The sequence below is a fragment of the Capricornis sumatraensis genome, chromosome 2 (genome assembly GCF_032405125.1).
Source record: "Capricornis sumatraensis isolate serow.1 chromosome 2, serow.2, whole genome shotgun sequence".
Taxonomy (NCBI): domain Eukaryota; kingdom Metazoa; phylum Chordata; class Mammalia; order Artiodactyla; family Bovidae; genus Capricornis; species Capricornis sumatraensis.
The window spans coordinates 117,368,850-117,391,211 of NC_091070.1; the positions used below are offsets into that span (position 1 = coordinate 117,368,850).

A 22,362-nucleotide genomic window follows, 5' to 3' on the forward strand; every position below is an offset into this window, starting at 1 on the left:
TCCTGGGGGACGAGAAAGTGGGGAACGGAGGGAGCTGTGGTCCTGGGATTTCCGGCAACAGCACTAGCTGGGACTGACTCAGAACCTGGGGATCGGGGCCCCCTCAGCCAGCAGAGAGGAGCCATCTCAAAGGTGAGCTTTTGTCTGGCACAGTGGGTGCATCAGACAGCCTTTACTTACTTCCCTAGTTCCACACCCCCACCTTCCCCAGCAGAGCCCTCCATCAAGTATCTTGTCCTCAGACACACGCTGTGCGAGATTTCAAGGCCCAGAGTAGGAAAGTGTCCCCTGAGACAGCATCGCAGACCGCAGACACAACTCCAGAGGTTTCTACAGCCCTCCACCCCCAGCTGTTTGCCTGCGGAAGGTGCAGGTTGCAGCCTGGACAGACCTGACTTGGCCACTATCTTGGGAGACAGGCCATTTGCTTTCTACTTTATAGATGGCAGCTAGAATATTTCTGTCTTGATTTCAGAGCGGAAACACCATTTTCCTCGTTGCTGTTGGGTCAGGATGTCTACAAGTCTCCTCTTTGACTGTGTAAAGATACCATACCAGAGGATAGGAGATGCCTGACAGTGAGGCCTCCTAAGTCAGTGAAACCTCCCTCTTCATCGACTATACAGATGGAACAGCTGAGGCCAGGGGGGCCAGCAACATGTCCTGGGGGACATTAACCTAGGGCCAGAACTGCACGGGGGTCACTCACCATCTGTTGAAACAGTCGGGCAAGCTGAACAGATTCTACAGTGAAGGACAGTGTCTCTGCCTACAGTGAGGCCTGGAGCCTCGACACCTCTGTCCTCTCTGTTCTCAGGCGTCTGGTCCCACCTGGAGGGAGATGTATCCAGGCCTTTTAGAAAACGAACCATTTTCTTCATACCTAAGGTGAGTGCAGGATGTAAGACTGTCCCCCCAGCTCCCAGTTCCAGGCAGGCTGGAAGGCAAGGCTGCCCCCTGGGAACACGAGGGATTTCCTTCAGCATTTTGGTTGCTGCTCACCTGGCATTTCATCTCGGCCCACCATTTAATGCGGCTTCCAGGATGCAGGCAGGCCCGGGTCAAACCCGTGTTCCAGAAGATGTGCCTTGCACACAGCCGTATCTATCTCCAGGAGACCAGGCCTCACCTCTGCCCTGCCCTCCAGGGCCCGTTTTTACAAAGGACCTCCCCAGGAGCTATTTCTGGGCTCTGTCTACTCCAGGCCAAGCCTTATCTTTCCCATCTGATGAACGGACTTGTCAGGCCACCATCACAATCATTGGCTACCACTGACCTTTTCTTTAGATTTTTTAATGTCTAACCACAGCAACCTCTCATGGATCCAATTTCCCCAGTATTCTCCCTTTTCCCCTTATTCACCAACCCTGGCCCATGAGGATCTCCCCACCCCCCGCTCAAGGATTACAGAGAGATAAGACATCTTTGGAAACAACTTTATGAGAATCTTGAGTTCCTATTGAGTCTGGCCTGGAGTGGGCTAGACCAGTGCAAATGTTCCAGGAGCAGATGGGGTGGCCAAGGCCAGTGTTAGGGAAGACGGGGACACAGCAGGTGGGTGAGGTGTCCTAATGATTCCTAGACCAACAGTCCCCTAGGAACCATGTGACTGTCAAACTGACCTCTGAGACTTGTTGGAATGAATACTGAAAGGTGGCTGTTTATTCTATGTCTAGTCTTGAGTGGGCAACTGGCCAGCATGAGTTGGCTAGTGAGGGATGCTGTGACGCCAGCCCAACTCTGCCTACAAGCAGAAGGTGACAACTAGAACTGAGTCGGGAGTGATTCAGAGAAGACCCTGATGCCCTTCGCTTCCTCCCAAGGAAGCTCTTCTTCCAGCCTCAGAGGCCACGAGCATGGACTCTGGGGTCAGTGTGGGATTTCAGGCCAGCACTACTCACCAGCTATTTCTTGGTCTCTCGGGCCTCATTTTACTTCTGTCAACAGGGGCCCCTTCCCTGCAGGATTGTTGTGAGGAGTAAAAACAGGGCATCTGAAGCAGCTGGCCCAGAGCAGACCACTGGTGCACAGCAGCTAATACTGGTGGAGATGCAGGACAGGAGACGAAGCTGCACACCCTCCTGCTTTCCTTAGGGGCAAACGACCTGCCCTTCCTGCACAGCCAGCCTTCCACCACAGAAATGCCAGCTGGGGGCTGCCCGTGTCTTATTTGCTTTTCAATCTGCAATAACTCGGGACCAGCTGTTCCAATATTAGACTCCTCACTGCCAGAAGACTGCCTTCCTCCTGCTGCAGTGCCAGTCATCACAAGCAGAGTTTTTCATGCCTTCTTTTCAGATGAAAAATGGTTCTCAGATGGCCTGTGGCCTTCCCGTCTCCGATGGAGAAAATCTCAACTGTTTGCTCGCTGCCGCCTCCCAAGTCCAGCTTGCTTGGGTTTCCATCCAGCATCTCTCCCTCTCTCTTCATATGCAGGACTCCCCCCATCCTGGCCTGGTGCTGAGCTGGGTACCCAGTTCTCTTCAGAGATGCCCACCATGCCCCCTTTCTCCACCCCAGCCCCCATGGAAGGGGCCAAGAGGCATTCCTGACAACACCAAGAGGACAGAGGACCCAGGAGTGGAAGAGACTGGTTCTCCGAAGCTTCTCAATACCCTGAGGGTCAAGGCCTGTACTGACACGTGGTAATACTTTGCCTGAGCCCTCTTCCCTCCACCTCTGTCCTCCCCGCTAGCAGTCCCCAAGAGCCTGCACCCAGAGATGGAGGGAATGGTACGGCCCCAGGGACCCTGCCTGGTTAACCCTTTCTTCTATACATTGATCCTTCACACCCTTGCTGCGGTCCTCAGTCAGCTGCCACCCTCGTCACAGATGAGGACGAACAAGTTCAGAGTTCAGTGCTGGTATAAGGTCAGGCAGCATACAACCTCCGGGCCTGCATTTTCCTGTATGTCGGTGGGATTCATGGAGAGGAGTTCAACAAGCCGCTCTAGCAGCCCCTCTGGCACTGTCCAGTAATTTACCTGGACCACAGCCACTTGCGGCAAGTACTGGGAGCAAGTCCAGCCAGGACAGCAACTGATGGGGCCTCCCCAGCAGCCCTGGCCCTGGCAAGGAGCCCGGGAGAGCTGGGCAAGTAGGCCTCAGGTCAGCACCTTCCCCTTCAGAGGGAGAGTTCCTTTTCAATAGCTGTTTCAGGTTCTGGGATGTTTCCTCAGGGCTATGAGTTCAAGGTGGGTCCAGGGATGATACAGGCAACTGTCCATCTGCTGTTTCGAGAAGGGAGTCTCCGTAGTGCTGAGACACTCACCCCCCAGAAGAGATGTCTGCTGGCCCATTCTGGCAGGAGGGGAGATGCACGCCTCATGCAGCTGCTGATTTAATGTCTGGATGGTTCCTCCACAGCCAGCACAGGGCTAGATCTCTGGGGGGGCTGAGCACACACCTGCGTCAGGAGGCCAGAGCCTGAGCTCAGCCCAGGAATGGAACAAATCTTTGCTGAAGGGGCTCCAGAAGGCTGTTAGGCTCACCCCAGCGCCCCCTGTGTAGTATCTCTCCAGCCCCAGCCCTGTTTCAGGGGGCTATTTCCTCCAGCGTAAGGGTAGGTCTGGGAGGAAGGCTGACATAACAGGTGACTGAGCCCACACCTACCAGCTGTGCCTGCCTCTCAGACGACCCCCCAAGCATCTACTGTACACCAGGTGCAGCGCTGGGCTTTTTCACAGACATCACGCCTTCCTCAAACCAACCCCACGAAGAGGGACTTACTAGCCCCAATGTATAGATGAGGAAACTGAGGCCTAGCCAGACTTGCTGAGGATGGCTGAGAGTAAGTGGCAGGGAACCCAGACTCTGCTCCTTGGCCGGCACTCTGCACTTAACGCTGCATCTCCCCACCTCCTCGATGCCTGCAGAAGCAGGCGTCCAGCTGGACTCCAGAGAAGAGCATGGTGTGTCAGGCAGGTGCCTTAGGTGCCCTTGGCAGACAGTCCCCTGTGTGACCTGCTGGCTGAGCCCATGTTGGGACCACAAATCGGAGCTGGTCATGTGATGGGGGCTGGGCCTGATGATTCCTTAAGAGGTCTGTTTCCCGGGCTCATGGGCCAGGGGAGCCCCTGGGAAAAGCGTCAGGATACAGCCTCCAGGGCATGCTCTCTGCAGTCCGCTGTGTAGACCTGTCCTTCCCAAGTTCTGCAGCAGCCTAGCTCAGGTTGGGTTGGGAGGAGGAAGGGGAGGAGCCAGAGCAGGAAGGATGGAGCCAGGAATAGAAGGACGGGAAGCAGGAGCCATGCGGATGTGGCAGAGCTCTGGCCATTCACACCCTGCTTGGCTGGCCTCCACAGCCAGCCCTCTCCTGCCCAGCCTGCTCTGCCGTGGGCAAAAGGGCTGGGTCTGCTGAAAGCTAACATTTTTGGTTTACTTACCCCAGCAACCAGTCCGTTCAAATTGCATGCGGGGTAGGGGGTGGAGAGGAGGGAGAGGAACAGCCTGTGAACCTGAACTCATACAGTTTGAGAATTTAGCCTTTACGCTCCAAGTAGGTCACCCAAAGATTGGGAACTCAGAGGCTCCCCTAATACCAAATCTTGCCCCCACGCCCTGGCCTGAATAAGAAAGGAAGCCTAGGGAGAATCCTTCACTGGGAGAAGGGGACCTGGGGGTGAGCACTGGGCTGCATAGAAATGAGGGGCTGTGGGGCAAGAAGCCTCCCCCAGGACTCCTACCTCAGCACCAGGCTAACATCTGAGCAGGAGCCCCTGGCCACTGTGAGGCCCACCCAGTCAGCTGCTGTCCAGTTAAGCGAGGACAGACCTCAGGCCACACCCAGACCCCTCTCCCCCTCGCGTCTCCCTTCTGCACTGCATGGTCTCAGGCCAGTTAGCACAGCGTCGGAGCCCCTGTCCCACGCCCTGCTCCTGCACAGCCCTTTTCCATGATGGAGGCAGCCAATGACTTCACTCCATCCTCCACTTCTCAGCCTTCATCCTTCAGCAGCAACACTACTGCCTGAGCTGGTTCAAGAGGAGGGGCACCAGGCAGTTGGTCCAGCCTCCAGGTTAGCGCTGGCTGGGTGTTGGGGGAGGGGAGGGGAGGGGATGGAGGAGTTCCAGGTGAAGCGAAACGATGGGTCTGTGGGGGCAGCACCCCTCTTTCTGGTAGTTCACTCATCTCTCCTCCACCCAAAACTATTGTCCAACAGAGAGGCTGAAGGAGCATGGAGCTGGGGAGGGCCTCACTTGGAGCTGGGAGCCGAGTGGTCTGCGTGGAGGAAGGTGGCAGTGGTGTAGTTCTGGAAGAGAGGCTGCAGGAACATGCCGATCGTGCCAAAGACACAGACGAAGACAAAGATCCAAAGGAACAGGCGGTCGATCACCATGGCAACATACTTCCAGTCCTCACTCACCTGGAGAGAGGAAGGGTAGGAGACCCAGGTATCAATCACATTATACAGGAGGGGACTGGATCGGGAATAAGCAACTTCCATCACACATCACTCCTCTCCCTCCTTGACCCCAGAGCGACCGCTCCAAAGTTCGGCTCCAGTCTTGCCTGCTTAAAAGCCTCCAGTGACCCCATTGCCTTCAGCAGCCATCCAAACTCCCAAGTCTAGAATCAAGAGCACCCATGACAAATACAAGCCAACATTTATCTTCTTCCAAGTCCGACTCAGACTTACCAAACTCGTCTGCCCTCTCAGGTCTCTGTGCCTTTGGTTTCCTCTCAGTCTGGAATTCCAGTCCTCCCTATCTCTACTTGTGAACTCCTACACATCTTTCAAAGCCTAAATCAAAATGTCACCTCTTCTATGACGCCTTCTCTAACCCCCCAGCTCAGAATGAACCTCTGTTTCCTCTGGGGCTCCCTCAGCATTATCTGTACATCTCTGTGCTGTGCTGTGCTTATTCACTCAGTTGTGTCCGACTCTTTGCGACCCCATGGACGGTAGCCCACCAGGCTCCTCTGTCCGTGGGATTCTCCAGGCAAGAATACTGGAGTGGGCTGCCATGCCCTCCTCCAGGAAACCGTCCCAACCCAGGGATTGAACCCAGGTCTCCAGCATTACAGGGGAGATTCTTTACCATCTGGCCACCAGGGAAGCCCAGTATTTTTACTCCACTGTATTGTCAGTTCAATTCACATGCCTATCCTCTCCTCCCCACCCCAATTTAAGCTATGAGCTTGTAAACTACAGGGGCCTGATCTGATTCATTTTTGTAATCCCAGCATCTCAAACACAGAGTTCCAGTAAATGAGTGTTGAACTAGTGAATGAATGGTGCCCTGCAGGCCTCACTCCTTATATAACTGCCCGGGGAGCCCTGTCCAACAGCCCCAGGATGTGAGGACTGAGTCTCAGATGCAAACAAACCCATCCAGAAGAGGATAACCACTGTGTTTGGGAGCCAGTCACAGGATCTGCATGAGAGCTGGCCTCCACTCAGAGCCATTCCACTCCTGTCTGAGCCTGGACCTTTGCACACATGTTCATCTGAAACCTTCTGCGTCCTCTGTACCTGGCACCATACTGGGCACTGGGGATGTGAGAGGGCAAGACAAACACATCCTGCAGTTCAGTCTACTGAGGGAGATGGACATAAAATCAGTAAAAATAAAAATGATTACACCCTTTTGGGTGCTTACCTGGAAACAAAGGACAGAGAAATGGAGGGGGAGATATCATTCAGGGTGTGATCTGGGGAGGCTTCTTTGAGGGAATGACATCTTAAGCGAAGATCTGATAAGTGACAAGAAGCCAGCTCTATCAGGAATAAATTGAACAAGGAAACAGACAAACCCAACCTGTGGTGGTGGTTTAGTTTCTAAGTCATGTCCAACTTGCAAACTGAGGGACCTTCAGTTGGCCTGGGCCCTTCAAAAACATCTATGCCATGAAAGACAACGCTAAGGAACCGTTCCAGAGTGAAGCAAACGAAAGAGACAGGACAACCAAGTGCAATTCAAGATCCTGGACTGAGCTGGAGGAGATGCTACAAAGGCTGTTACTGAGACAACTGAAAAAATTTTAGTATGGACTTTATATCAGATAAAGGTATTGATGCTAATTTCCTGAATTTGATCACCGGGCCTGGGTTATAGAAGACAATATCTCTGTCCTTGGGAGAGAAAAGCTGGAGTATTTGGGATAAAGGGTCACTTACTCTCAACAGTAGGGCAAAAATTAATAATAGTAATAATTCTTAAAAGGGAAAAAAGGGGCATTCCAAGCAGATGGACCAATATGTGCAAGGTCTGGAGGCAGGAAAGAGCTTAGCTCGCTTAGAACAAGCGTCAGATGAGCCAGTGACCTGAGCTGTGGAGACATGACACATGGTGAGCAGGAAACACTGTCTGTTTGGATGGAGAAGCCCAAGAACTAAATCGGGGAGACCTTCAGGAGTCCCTGCCCTGGGCCCAGCGAGAGCTGATGGAGGCACAGCCAGGGAGGAAGCATGGAGATGGTGAACAAAGGATGAAGCGGAGAATGATTCTGGAGGTTGAGCTCACAAGACAGGACTTCTGATGATTTGGATGGTGGGGGAGATAAGAAAGACAGGCATCGAGGATCACTCCAGGCTTCTGGTCTAAACCATAGGGTGGATGGTAATGTCGTTTACTGAAAGATGGGGAGATGAGAGGAGCAAGTTGGTGGTGGGACTGTAAATCAAGCACTCAGTTTTGGACATGTTAAGTTTGAGATGCTGTGAAACACCCAAGTAGGTCATTGCATCCTCATCACCTAGCTCAGTAAATGCGCATTACATGCGCTTGCTGCAGTGGGGGAGGCAGAGGCAGTGGCACAGCCAGCGGAGCCCCTGCACCACCAGCATTCCCCGCCTGGCCTCAGCCACCTCTGAGCCTCCAGCCCCGTCCTCTCTTGCCTCGGTCCCTCTCATCTTCCATCAGGACCATAACCTGCTCCCTGGCTCAAGCCCCAGCTCCTGCCCTCCCAAGGGACAGAAACGCTAGGCTCTGGAGCATCCCACCCCCCACAAACGATAATGCAGGAGCCTGCCCTTCCTTACTCCCCAGGCCAGAAAGACTGCATCCCAGTGGAAACATGGCAACAGCTGAGCCGCAACCTGGAACCAGCCAGGTGATTAAAGACTGCTGGATGGGGCCAGCCACGACCCCAAATGAGGGGGAGTCAACCCCTCATATTCCCTCCTCCTCACCCCCTAGTTCAGTGTTCAAGGAGTCCCCTTCAGGTACAGCCACTGCAGAAAAAGCCGTGTGTGCAGAAAGCTCTGGGCAGGTCCCTGGCCTTCAGCTGCCTCCACCTCCATAAATAATTCACAAGGCCATTCCCTGAGGACTCAGAAGAGAAGGAAAAGGATACTGATTTGGGGCTCTGCCCTCTTCCCAGTGGCCAGTGGAGCCACCTAACCCACCCCCACACCTCCCATACACACTTTCTACTGCCCTCAATTTTGCCCCCAACACGGGGCACCCCAAGGATTCATCCTCATTTGTGCAAAGAGCTGCAGGTTAACAACATGGTCTTGGGAATACAAACGGCAGAGAAGGTCTCTGGGGACACAGCCACAGGCCAGCTGCAAACCCACAAGGGCCTCCTCCCCTTTGTGGCCACCTTTCCAAAACTAACGACACTAAGGATGCTCCAGCCGAGGTATTTCCCTCCGGATGCTAGTACTCGGGAAGCAGCAAGGTCATCCTGTACCGACTGCGGAAGCCAAAGGAGAGGCTGCGCCAGCGCCCAGGCCCACAGCCCCAGGCCAGACCCGCACTGTCGGCATCCTGCACTCCGATTTGCTTTGTCTGAGGAGCTTCTGAGGGGCCCTGCTGCCCCGCATCCCATGCCCGAGTCCCTGAGCTGCACTCACGCTCTGGTCTTCGTCCTCACTCCGCATATGATCTGCGATGAAGCGCACGCCGTCCACCGCCTCCCGGAGCCCGCAGCCACACGGCCCCCTGGCGCGCCCGGGGCCTGCCGCCGGCGCCGGCTCCGAGCCAAAGGCCCCAGCCAAGCCCTGCACCGACGCGCGGTTGACGAAGCACGTGCAGGAGTCGGCCCCCAGGGCCTCGCGGAAGAGGGCGCCGGCTCCCTCTCGCTCGCGCTGGCGCCGCCGCAGGCGAAGGCGTTGGCGGGCGCAGCGGTGGCGCGGCTGCTGCATGAACAGCAGCGTGGGCAGCTTCTCCAGGAAGACGGCCTTGACCCAGGGCGCCATGGTGTGCGTGGTGGGTGAGCGGTGGTGCACGTTGAGCACGCACACGCTGGTGACGATGGAGAAGGTGACGAGCACCATGGTGAACATGAGGTACTTGCCGACGAGCGGCACGTCGAGGGAGGTGGGCGGCACGATCTTAGAGATGAGCAGCAGGAAGACGGTGAGCGCCAGCAGCACGGAGATGCACAGCGTCATCTTCTCACCGCAGTCAGACGGCAGATAGAAGACGAGGATGGCTAGAGAGGTGATGAGGACGCAGGGGATGATGAGATTGATGGTGTAGAAGAGTGGCTTGCGACGGATGATGAAGTCGTATGTGATGTCCACGTAAGTGGAGTCATCCGGGTTCTCGTTGCGCCGGCCAGGCAGCGCCACTATGTCCCACTCGCCGCTGGGTGTGAAGTCGTCCAGGTTGGCCACGTCACTCTTGAGCACCAGGTCGATCTCAGTGCGGTCGTAGGTCCACGAGCGGAACTTCATGGTGCAGTTCTGCTGGTCAAATGGGAAGTGCTTTACCTCGATCTTGCATGCGCTCTTGTAGATGGCAGGCGGCAGCCAGAAGATGCTGCCATCGTAGGAGACCACGGCATTGGAATAGAAGGACACCTCGTACATCCCGTCGGCACTGCCAAGGGATGGCACAGTCAGCCCTGACTTAAGCATGCCTCCGCCCCATCCATCCACCCAGCCCAGAGTGGGAAGAGAGGAAAGCCGAAGAGAGGTGTGGGAAGAGGGAGGTAGGAAGGAGCAGGAATTAATAAGCAAGAAGGGGATGAGGGTGGGTTGGTGGATGAGAAGAGGTGTCCTGGTCAGAAGGCCTGAGGGACCCCTCTGTTACTTGTCATGCACTGTATAAGCCGGTTGGTCCATATGAAGGTGGAGAAGTTGGGGGAGCCAGGGAGATCAGAGTGAGGGGCCCGGAGCAACAGAGAGGGACAGGGGCAGGTGGGAGCAGAAGATGTTACCTAGAGCCTAGGGACTAGTGGCTCTGGGTCTTGGAGGTAAGATGGCTTATTGTAGGAGAGCAGGTGGACCCTGGGGAAGAAACTGGGACCTCCAAGTTCTTTGATTCTTACCATTCCTCCAGGAAAGCCTATTTTTTAATCAGTTTGTGCACTGGGGGCTGTCAATCTTTGTATCACACCACAGCTCCAAACAATTAGAGTCCTAATTGACTGGGAGGGAGCTGGCCATGACCCAAGTTACCTTGGCTGTCCACACCATACCTCACTGGTTTGGGTTTGTCCGTCTGAGCAGTGGCTTGTCTGTGCCAATGAAAAGTCCCTTCTCTCCCCCAGCATAAGCTAATTTACTTTCTCCAAGACCTGAGCACTCTCAAGTTCTCCTCCAGCCTTCCCATCCCTCCAGGGTCACCTACTTGTTGTACAGGACCACATCTGGGAGCCAGATGTGTTTGGAAGGGAGCCGAACTTTCTTCATGTTGTCAAATTCCTCAGGCTTCCAGGTGAGGCGATAATCCTCCCACTCCTGGGAAAGGGAAAGAGGGAGGCAGCACTGACCTCTGCCCTGAGAGGGGCTCAAGGTCAAGGACAGAGACAAGAGGAGGCCTATTTGGCTTGAGGAAGTTTTTAAAAGTCATTGCCTCGCCACCGAGCCTTCTCGGCCCAGCAAAAGTGGCTTCTCATTTAATTTGCATAGCCAAGCCAAGATATTAGAAGCTACATTTTGTGAATGAGAAAATGAGTCTTGCAGTGTTTAACATATTCAAAGTTAACAGAGCTGGTGAATGGAAGAACCAAGACTCATATCCAGTTATTTAAGATCCCGAGGTCTATACCTTTCTGCCTCTCTTGTGGAGATTCAAAGAGGGAAAAGCATATGCAAAAAAAAAAAAGGAGGAAAGAGAAGCCCAGAGGTGTGGGCAGGAAGAGCTCTAACCTGAGTCAGCCAGACATTGGTGGTCATGATCTGCTCCCGCTCATGCTGCAGGAAAGAGAAGCTGCTGAGAAATGCCCCCTGCCACCATCCCTCAAGTCTGTGGGCTCCCTACACCACCCCAGGCTCCTTCCCCCACCTGCCCAAGCCTTGGGGACTCCAGAAGAATTAGTGCAAACATATTCTGGCTATGCCAATTTCAGTAGCGGGGCAGAGAGCTTGGGACCCCCACTCACCACACTGATGAGCTGGGCCAGTGACACCATGAGCTGTACTGTCACCAGCTCAGAGCCATTGGTGGCTGGGCGGATAAGTTTGTTGTAGCGGGAAGGATCCAGGAGATGCTCTACCAGCCGCTCTTCTGTGTCCGTACCCCAGACTCCTGGGCAGGGGAGTGGGGTGGGGAGCAAGAGGTAAGTACACAGCAAGGAGGGCCCACCCAGGATCCCACTCTCCCTAGGCAAGTGGGACAACCTAGGCCCAAATAGGAAGCTGTAGTTTCCCACAACCCATCCCTAAGAAGATAGCAAAATGCTTAGGTTGCCCCCATGGAAGCCCCTCATATAGCTTCCCACAGCTCATCTCTAAGAGGACAGCAAAATGCTTAGGTTGCCCCCAGTGGAAGCCCCTCATAGAGAAGGCCCTCTCTGAGATCACTGACCAAGAAGCCCAGACAGTCCCCCCACAGCCTCCCCCTAAAAACCCATTCTTCAAGGATCAGTGGAGACCCTGCTCTTCCTGCAAGGTCTCAGAGGATGATTTCAAAAGATTTGAAGTTTCTGTTTCCATGGTTTCTTCTAGAAGATATCTACAATTCAAGGGAGGTTTTAGAAGGTAGTGAAAGGAGAAGAGTTATATGTGTCCCACCATACAGCCTTTCTTCTCAGTCAGTGCCTATCTCTGTGTACAAGTAATGTTATGCGCCTCTACATGTGACTAGCTGTGACCCCCTCCCCGAAAAGGTATTGGGTTGGAGTAGAATACTTGGGCTACCTGAGTTGTGTGGGACAGGGCATATACTTAGCCTCAAGTTCTACACATACAGGAGCCCACCTCTCATGAGATTGCAGGCAGATGTGGAAAGCTCATTTGGTTGTATTTTCCTTTTGTACCTGCCCCACCACACACTATCTCCTGCAACCCTGCATGAATGCACCCCCACATCCTCAGAGACCCCTCCCTGGCCCTTAGCCTGGCAGAGCTTCTTCCCTTCCGAGTCTCCTGTCCACCCTCCAAGAGAGTTGAGAAGTTGCTTGTTTCCGTTTCCTGCCTTGCCCCTGTGGAGTGAGCAAAATCAGGAGCCCAATATGAGGGACAGGAAATGATGGAGAGCCAAGTGAGGGTGCCGAACCAGGTAGATTTTCTTGAGATAATGGCTCACTGGAAGTTAAATAGCAATTCAGCTGCAATCAGAGTCTCCCCTTCCTGCCACCCCAGAAATCCTGGGGAGATACCTTCCTTCCTTCCTCTCTGTACCCACACCCTCTCCATCACCACTGCCCAGGTTGCCCTCTCTTCTCCACATCACTTAGAGCAAGTCCTTCCCCCAGTTCAGTCTCCCAGGTACTCCCAGCTGTCCTGGGGGTCTCTCCCCTAATCCCCAGCAGACTTCCCACCATAGGGATCCCTCCCTTACAAATGCGAGCCTGAGTGAGACAGAGCGTGGCGACTTGTCCTTACCTGAACACAGTCCGAGGAGGCCAAAGCTGAGGAGCAGCGCCTTGGGGCCAGAGAGCCAGGCCATGCCTCTGGCATAGCTCGCCGGCTCGCCTAAACGTGCCAGAGAGCGCCCCAGGCTGGAAGGCCGCGGGCGGGGCTCTGTCCGTGGTGCTGAAGCCGCTCCTGCGCCGCCCGCGCCGGGCGGGAGCGGAGCCCAGGGTGTGCTCACAGCCTTTGGTGCTGCCGTGATAATCTCCACGGCGGTTCCTCGGGCTCCAAGAGCGAGAAGGAACCCGCTTCTCGCTTATCCCGGTCTGAGCAGGCGGAGGCTTTTCCGGCTGCTCTTCCAGGGAATACAATTGGGACGGTGAGAGGGAGGAGTCTCCGCCCCGGAGGCGGAAGCGCCAGAGCTCAGAATAAAAAGGGTCCCTGGTTGGGGTATTCTTCTGCTGGTCCTGCTTAGTTAGAGTGTGCGTGAGGCGGAATAAGGGTGGCTCACCCGACGGTGGAGGAGTTCTGAAACCCCAAAGTTGGGGCAGGACCTGGAAGGGTCTGAAAAGGCTCAGGAAGAAAGCGCAAGTAACACAAACAGGTCAGGACCGGGTAAGCACCCAGGACCAGGGGCCAGAATGAGGGGAAGTGGGAGTCAAAAAGAGTTTATGGGTCCCACCTTCCTTTTTTCCTCTTACCAAACCCAAATGCTCCCGCTTCCCAGGAAGGCTGAGGCTGCAGCCAAGACAATGCACTTAGGCCCTTAGAGAATGAGACGGAGGACTGACTGTAGGTTTGATATTTTAAGAAAGCAAACAATTTGGAGTCTAGAAACAGGATCCCCTCATCTGTTCCCTTCCATACCTCCACAGAAGGCATCCAGGGGATCTAAGGTGGAGACATGTGGACATCTCCTGAAAAGGTGACCTTCAAGAGTGGAAGGGTAAGTGGCCCTTATCAATTAGCCTTTCTCACCCACATTCTGTTCCTCACCAGTCTTTGACTTCTGTGTGACAAGGGGGAATCAGAGGATGATTTCATAGAGACCAGCCCAAGAATGAAGCTAGCACAAAGGAAAGCAAAGATGAGACAGAGGTCAAAACTCAATGACATCTTTGATCTTAAAAGCCCCGAACTTTTAACTTCTGAGCCAATAAAGGCTTCCCTTTTTTCCTAGGTGGATTTTTTTCAGTTTCAACCAAAAGATTCCTGACTAAAGCAGCCTTATCATACATCAAGGCACTGTCTTGTTCCATCCCTGCCTACGTCTTCAACCTCCTCTGGGCTGGTGCCCGCAGCCCCACACTCCTCATGGTAATGTCTTTATTTATTTATTTTTGGAATAAACCGTTTCTTTTTCTTTCTTCCATTTTTAAATTTATTTGGCTGCACTGGGTCTTCATTGCTGCATGTGGGATCTTAGCTGTGACATGCAGGATCTAGTTTCCTGACCAGGGATGGAACCCAGGCCCCTTGCACTGGGAACACTAAATCTTAACTTCTGGACCCATCCTCCATGCTTCAGGGCCTTTTAAACATTCAGTTCCCTTGATTCTGTTTTCACCCATTTCCCGTCAGCCACTTTCTACTTTGAACACCTGGCAGAAACATCAGTTCCTTAAGGAAGCTATGCCTGACCAAAGATTAGGTCAGGTGCCCTGAGACATGTTTCCAGAGGATAATAAATGAGTAAATAAATCAATCTAAGGTGGTAGCTATCTCTCCTCCTAGATTTCGAACCAGTACAGTGCCTGGCATGTTGTGAGGGTTCAACAAATAAGCCAAAGGGCTGGTACAAGACTGAAATCTTTTAATATGTAGAGAAAAATTCCTCTCTAAAAGCTCAGCCAAAAGCAACTTATATACATGTACTTAGTTCCTGGAATTGAGAAGGAAAAGCGAAACAAGTATCAGCAAAGGGCTAGAGAGGATGTGGGATGACTACAGTCTCCATAAGGTGCGTGGAAGGAAAGTGAAAGTGTTAGTCGCTCAGTCATGTCCCACTGTCTGCGACCCCATGGTCTGTCCATGGACTCTTCCAGGCAAGAATACTGGAGTGGGTTGTCATTCCCTTCTCCAGCGGATCTTCCCAACTTAGGGATAGAACCCAGGTCTCTTCCGTTGCAGGCAGATTCTTTACCATCTGAGCTACCAGGGAAACCCAAAGCATGCGGAAGTGGCCAAAAATCTGCACCACAAGCTCCAGGACACATACGTGTGCAAACATGTTATCATCTCTTAAGAATTCAAGAAATCTTAGAACCAAGGAAAGAAGTGGAGAATAAAAGCCTCACGGAAAAGGGAAGGAATGTGTGTAGTCACTCCACTTGGGAAAAGAGTCAAAGGTGGGAAGAAGACTTTCCTCCCCGCCCCCTCTGCCTTCAACAATTCAGATCAATTGTTCGGTATCTACTGTATAGTTATCAAAGATGCAGTGATCAAAAACTTAGTCCCAACTACTAAGGAGATCACAGTTTGGTGGCAAAGACTTGTGACACCATGTGGTGGCTGATCTAGAAGAGTGTAAACAAGGTGCTTTGGAAGTATGGGTGAGAGAGGAGTTCATAGTGCCTGAGAGCCCGGAAGGGGTAGAGATGAAAGTTGAGATTTGAAAGATGAGAAAGCCAATTAGACAAATGTGGCTAAAAGGCATTTCAAATGCCTAGAAGAGAGGGACACGGAGCTTTACATGTAGCTAGTACTCAGTCCTTTCCTCCTGCAGTGAATGCTGGGCGATAGAAGAAGGCTGCAAAAGTCTTCTTTTATGAAAATCTCTCTCTGGAGTGGTTGCTTGTCTCTGTATTGACAGACTGGAAAGTCATTTGCTTGCTTGAGGCCCTTGGTCACTCCCTGATCTCCTTTTTGGTCACTTCGGGCAGCCTGTTCACCTTGGCCTCTAACTTTTCTTTTCGAATTTCTCAGCTTTTATTCCGAGTCCTCTGAGCACAACCACCCAGAGGTGGAGGAGAACTGGAACACCCTTCCTCCCTCCTTCATGTCTCCACACACACCCCTCCCATATCCACCAGGAAGAGAGGACAGGCCCAGAACTACACAAGGTGGTGGATACATGTAGGAGTATCAGTCCTCAGGCAAAACAGTGAACCGGCAAGGTTTTGGTGGGACACACTCCAGGCCTCTGATGGTGAGGAACATTTTTTCTGAAAGGCATTACAGTGTTGTGTTCAGTTCAGTTCATTCACTCAGTTGTGTCTGACTCTTTGCAACCCCATGAACGGCAGCACGCCAGGCCCTCCTTGTCCATCACCAACTCCCAGAGCTTACTCAAACTCATGTCCATCGAGTCACTGATGTCATCCAATCATCTCATGCTCTGTCATCCCCTTTCTCTTCCCACCTTCAATCTTTCCCAGCAGCAGGGTCTTTTCCAATGAGTTAGTTCTTTGCATCAGGTGGGCAAAGTATTGGAGTTTCAACTTCAGCATCAGTCCTTCCAATGAATATTCAGGACTAATTTCCTTTAGGATTTACTGGTTTGATCTCCTTGCAGTCCAAGGGACTCTCAAGAGTCTTCTCCAATACCACAGTTCAAAAGCATCAATTTTTTAGCACTCAGCTTTCTTTATAGTCCAACTCTCACATCCATACCTGACTACTGAAAAAACCATAGCTTTAACTAGCCGGACCTTTATTGGTAAAGTAATGTCTCTGCTTTTTAATATGCTGTCTAGGTTGGTTATAGCTTTTCTTCCAAGGAGCAAGCGTCTTTTAATTTTATGGCTGCAGTCACCATCTGCAGTGATTTTGGAGCCCAAGAAAAGAAAGTCTGTCACTGTTTCCATTGTTTCCCCATCTATTTGCCATGAAGTGATGGGATCAGATGCCATGATCTTAGTTTTAAGATTTTTAAGATTGTTGAGATTTAAGCCAACTTTTTCACTCTCTTCTTTCACTTTCATCAAGAGCCTCTTTAGTTCTTCTTCACTTTCTGCCATAAGGGTGGTGTCGTCTGCGTATGTGAGGTTATTGATATTTCTCCCAGAAATCTTGATTCCAGCTTGTGCTTCATCCAGTCCGGCATTTCGCATGATGTACTCTGCATATAAGTTACCTAAGCAGCATGACAATATACAGCTTTGACATACTCCTTTCCCGATTTGGATCCAGTCTGTTGTTCCATGTACAGTTCTGTTGTTTCTTGACCTGCATACAGATTTCTCAGGTGGTCTGGTATTCCCATCTCTTTAAGAATTTTCCACAGTTTGTTGTGATCCACACTGTCAAAGGCTTTGGCATAGTCAATAAAGCCAAAGTAGATGTTTTTCTGGAACTCTCTCACTTTTTCGATGATCCAATGGATGTTGGCAATAACATTACAATGGTATTTCTCTATTTAAGATACTTTAAGTTTAAAACTTTATTACCAGAGTAATACAAATCTATGAAGAGCAATTGGAAAACACAAATTAGCAAAACACAAACTAGATTCATAATCTTACCTCTTAGGGAAAAAACAGTTTACATTTCATATATATCTGTGTGTGTGCGTACATATATATACCCAGTTATGTATGTGTACTTAGATATAAGTGTCTTCCCAGGTAGCACCAGTGGTAAAGAACCTGCCTGCCAATGCAAGAGATGTAACAGATGTGGGTTCAATCCCTAGGTCGGGAAGATCCCCTGGAGGAGGAAATAGCAACCCACAGCAGTATTCTTGCCTGGAGAATCCCATGGACAGAGGAGCCTGGCGGGCTACAGTCCATAGGGTCACAAAGAGTTGGACACGACTGAAGCAACTTAACATGTTTATTTAGATATACATGCAAAAAGCATATAAATTATAAGTGTACAACTAGATAAAATTTCACAACATGAACACAGCCTTGTAACTCCCACCCAGATTTTTAAAAAGAGAGAATGTTAGCAATATCCAGAAGCCCCCCACTATATTCCCTGCCAGACATTATTTCATCTTCTTCAGTGACTCCCTAACAGGTACTACTTGAAGTTCTGGAACTAGAGAGAGACAATAGTTACCCAACTTTGTAAATGTAGTACATGTCACTGAACTGTACACTTTAAAATGGTTAAAATGGTAAATTTTATGTTATGGGTAATTTCTAAGAATTTTTTTTAAATGACAAAAAAAGTAAATACTATTCTGATATAACAACATAGATTAACTTTGCCTGCTGAATTTTATATAAATAGAATCATAATCTTTTGTATTTTTTTCAATGGTTAGTGAGAATCAAGGGCATTGTTGAATGCAACTGTGGTTCATCATCTTCATTGCTGTAGAGTATTCCATTGTATAAATGCACCACTGTTTATCCATTTCACCACTGATAGATATTTGGGTTGTTTTCTATTTCAGACTATTAAAAATAACACCACTTTGAACATTCTTGTTCATGTTTTTAGTATACAGATATATGTTTCCATTTACTTATTAAAAAGGAGCACATGTAAAATAGGTTTGTGACCTTCTTTTTTAAATTTATTTATTTGGGGCTGCACCAGGAAGCTTGTGGGATCTTAGTTCCCCATCCAGGGATTGAACCCCAGGCCCATGGCAGTGAATACACCAAGCATTTCCCACAGCCTTCACCTTTCATGTACTGTTTCTGAAACCTCTCTCCACATCAATATTTATAACTATTTAAAAATAGTTTTATATCAATCTATTTGATCAAATATTTGACAACTATTTTTAATAGCTACATAGTATCCCATTATGGGTAAATGTTTGCACACACCTTTAATAGTTTCCAAGTGAAAATGCTGAGTCAAAGGTGTTTTAAATTTTCTTATTATTTAATCATTTATTGCTGAAATGAGCTCCAGAAGGACTGATACTATTAGAGTGACCCTGGGGCTCCAGGCTAAAGCACCTATGATCAATACCTCTACAATCTTGCCTGTGCTGACCCCTTCCTTTTCTTCTTCCCCTCCTCCCAGTCATTCCTCCTTTGACTTGGGTCTTTCTGCCCAACCTCCTACTTTAGGACCAGTTCTTTGAAAGCATCCCCCCACATTTCCACCTAAGTATCTTCTCTTAATACTTTCACACACTTTCTTGGGGGTTAATCCTGACTATTAGCTCCCTCCAAGACCTTTACCCTCCTTCATCCCTCTTGCTGCACTTGTCACACTGTAGCACAGTTGATTATATCTGGCTCCACTTCATCCATTACTATGTGTTCCAAAGAGCAACTGGAAAAGGAGTACGTCAAGGCTGTATATTGTCACCCTGCTTATTTAACTTATATGCAGAGTACATCGTGCAAAATGCTGGGCTGGATGAAGCACAAGCTGGAATCAAGATTGCCGGGAGAAATATCAATAACCTCATATGTGCAGATGATACCACCTTTATGGCAAAAAGTAAAGAGGAAGTAAAGAGCCTCTTGATGAAAGTGAAAGAAGAGAGGGAAAAAGCTGGCTTAAAACTCACCTTTCAGAAATTTAAGATCATGGCATCCGGTCCCATCACTTCATGGCAAATAGATGGGGAAACAATGGAAACAGTGACAGACTTTCTTTTCTTGGGCTCCAAAATCACTGCAGTTGGTGACTGCTGCCATAAAATTAAAAGATGTTTGCTCCTTAGAAGAAAAGCTATGACCAACCTAGATAACATATTAAAAAGCAGAGACATTACTCTGCTGACAAAGGTCCATCTAGTCAATTCCAGTAGTCTTGTGTGGATGTGGGAGTTGAACCAATAAGAAAGCTGAGTGCCAAGGAATTGATGCTTTTAAACTGTGGTGCTGAAGAAGAGTCTTGAGAGTCCCTTGGACGGCAAGAAGATCAAACCAGTAAATCCTAAAGGAAATCAGTCCTGAATATTCATTGGGAGGACTGATGCTGAAGCTCCAATATTTTGGCCACCTGATGTGAAAAACTGACTCATTGGAAAAGATCCTGATGCTGGGAAAGATTGAAGGCAGGATGAGAAGGGGACGACAGAGCATGAGATGGTTGGATGACATCAGCGACTGAACGGACATGAGTTTGAGCAAATTCTGGGAGATGGTGACGGTCAAGGAAGCCTGACGTGCTGCAGTCCATGGGGTTGCAAAGAGACACAACTGAGTGACTGAACTGAACTGCACTGGAGCAGGAGCAAGAAACACAACAAAAATAATAAAATGAGTAGCAGCTGTCATGTGAGGAGCCAGGAATCAAGCCAGGCTCTCCCTACAGGGAATGTAGCTTCTTTGTCTCTTCATCCCCTGTGTTTAATACAGTTCCTGGCAAAGAGCAAGTCCTCAGGACGTGTTTGTTGAGTCAGTGACAAAATGCTATGCTTCTGGGAGCAAGTCAAAGGAGAAAACTGCTCACTCTGCCCCAAACAAGTGCATCTGTTCACTCTGAAAACACATGACCTTTTGGAGAAAAAAAATCTTCACAATTCATTTTCCATAGAGCAGCCGGAGTGATCTTTTTTTTTAAGGCTGTGTGTGTGTGTGTGTGTGTGTGTGTGTGTGTGTGTGTGCCATGCTGCATGTCTAGTTCCCCTACAAGGCATCAAACCTGGGCCTATGGCAGTGAAAGCACCAACTCCTAACCACTCAACCACCATGGAATTCCCCAAAGTGATCTTTTACTATTTTAAATCAGATCATGCTACTCCCTGCTTAAAATCTTTCAACTGTTTCCCACTGCACTTTGAATAAAACTCAGCAAATTACTGTGGTCTCTATTCTTCATTGGCCTCATCTCCTGCTCCCTCCTCGTCTTTCACGAGATTCAAGGTATGTGGATCCTCTATTTAAAAAAAAAAAAAAAATGAGCTCTTACTTGTGCACTGGACTGAGCACGCTTCATGTTTTCTCACTTAATCCTCCCAACAATCTTATAAGGTAAGTACTATTATGGTTTCCATGTTACAGATGCTGAAAGAGAAGCATGACAGGCTAAGTAACTTGCTGAAGGTCACACCTTTAGCAACCGACAGAGCTGGGGTTTGAAGCCCATGATCTCAGCCAGTATATAACGAGCTTCCTGCTTCCAGATCACACCACCTTCCTTCTCAGGGTCTTGGAGGTTGGCTCTCTCTCCTGGAATGCTCTTTGCCGGGTCTTCCCAGGCCATCCTGCTCTTCATCAGAGATCAGCTCAAACCCCGCCTCCCTAGGGAGACCTTCACTGACTACTGGACTTAACCCCCAGTCATTCGCTCCCACATGACCCTACCAGTCCACAGTCCTCTGGTTATTTCATTCATTTGTTCACTGTAACTCCTTGCACTTAGAATGTTAGTACCATGAGAACTGGGATACTGTTTGTCTACTGCTTTATATTTATGGTCTTCCCAGGTGGCACTAGTAGTAAAGAATCCACCTGCCAGTGCAAGAGAAATACATAGAGATGTATTATGCAAGAAATAAATCGAACAAGGGTTCGATCCCTGGTCAGGAAGATCCCCTGGAGAAGGGCATGGCAACCCACTCCAGTACTCTTGCCTGGAGAATCCCCAAGGACAGAGGAGCCTGGCGGGCTACAGTCCATAGGGTTGCAGAGTCAGACATGACTGAAGTGAGCGAGCGAGAAATGTACTATGTGCCCAGCACGGTAAGATGTGTTCCTCATCTTCCATAGCCCATTTCATCTGCACTGACACAATGACCCACGCTGCAGGACAGAGCGTCATACTGTTTTACAGATAAGGAAACTGCATTTCACAGAAATTAAATGACTTGCCCAGGGTCACATAGGTACCAAAGCAGAGAAGTTCAAATCTAAACCTAGTTCTGTCTGACTGCCCAGTCTGTGCTCTTCCCGCTCAGCTGTGCTTTCCCACTTTATGGCCGAATTCGAAGGACAACTGTAGCTGATTCTCCAGTTAACACCTATGGCTCTGCCTCTTTCCCGCACTCAGAACCCACACTCCACTGGACGTCCAGAAGACTGTCCACACCCCCCTCCCTCTACACACTCCATGTGTTTGTGACCCAGCTCTCCACCTCTCCCACAAAACTTAGCTGTCCTTTGAGAAGCCTCACTGTTAGTGCTATTAGTTACCCAGGCATCTAGTTTCTCCAAATTCCAGTGACAGTTTTATCTTCCTCCACCTTAAAGCCCAAGATTTAACCGCTGTCTAGCTTACCTGCACCACTGTCTCTTCCTCACCCTAATCACAAGCCTTCTTTCTGTTCCTCCAACTTGCCCTGGTTCTACCTCAGCATCTCTGCACATGCTGTCTCTTCTGCTCAGTCCAGTCCTTCCTCCCCCTTTAGATAACTCTACTATCCTTCAGAATTTAACATATCACTTGCTCAGGAAAGCCTTCCCAGATCTCTAGTCTTACTCTTTGAGGCACTTACCACAATTACAATTAAGTGGTTGAATGTGTTCAGTTCAGTTCAGTTGCTCAGTTGTGTCCGACTCTTTGCGACCCCATGAATCGCAGCACGCCAGGCCTCCCTGTCCATCACCATCTCCCAGAGTTCACTCAGACTCACGTCCATCAAGTCCGTGATGCCATCCAGCCATCTCATCCTGGGTTGTCCCCTTCTCCTCCTGCCCCCAATGTCTCCCAGCATCAGAGTCTTTTCCAATGAGTCAACTCTTTGCATGAGGTGTCCAAAGTACTGGAGCTTCAGCTTCAGCATCATTCCAAAGAAATCCCAGGGTTGATCTCTTTCAGAATGGACTGGTTGGATCTCCTTGCAGTCCAAGGGACTCTCAAGAGTCTTC

The 22,362-nt window shown here is 50.1% G+C and overlaps 1 protein-coding gene across 1 annotated transcript; it reads right to left on the reverse strand.

Annotated features, from left to right (window-relative positions):
• Positions 1 to 5,194: 5,194 nt before the first annotated feature.
• On the reverse strand, positions 5,195 to 12,788 carry CHRNB2 (cholinergic receptor nicotinic beta 2 subunit). Its single transcript, XM_068965405.1, has 6 exons — positions 12,725 to 12,788; positions 11,281 to 11,426; positions 11,048 to 11,092; positions 10,527 to 10,636; positions 8,804 to 9,773; positions 5,195 to 5,365 (listed from the first exon to the last, which is right to left on the reverse strand). The coding sequence occupies exons 1-6, from the start codon at positions 12,786 to 12,788 to the stop codon at positions 5,195 to 5,197; spliced, it is 1,506 nt and encodes a 501-aa protein (XP_068821506.1).
• Between the last annotated feature and the right edge of the window lie 9,574 nt (positions 12,789 to 22,362).

Bases quoted from the DNA above. Each gene is read 5' to 3' on its own strand.
- CHRNB2 (XM_068965405.1), bottom strand. From the start codon at position 12,788: ATGGCCTGGCTCTCTGGCCCCAAGGCGCTGCTCCTCAGCTTTGGCCTC. The intron at 10,637-11,047 runs GTTAGAGCTCTT...TCCCTTTCCCAG, and splicing joins CCAATGTCTGGCTGACTCAG to GAGTGGGAGGATTATCGCCT. The intron at 5,366-8,803 runs GTGAGTGCAGCT...TCCTCTCTCCAG, and splicing joins GTGAGGACGAAGACCAGAGC to GTGAGTGAGGACTGGAAGTA.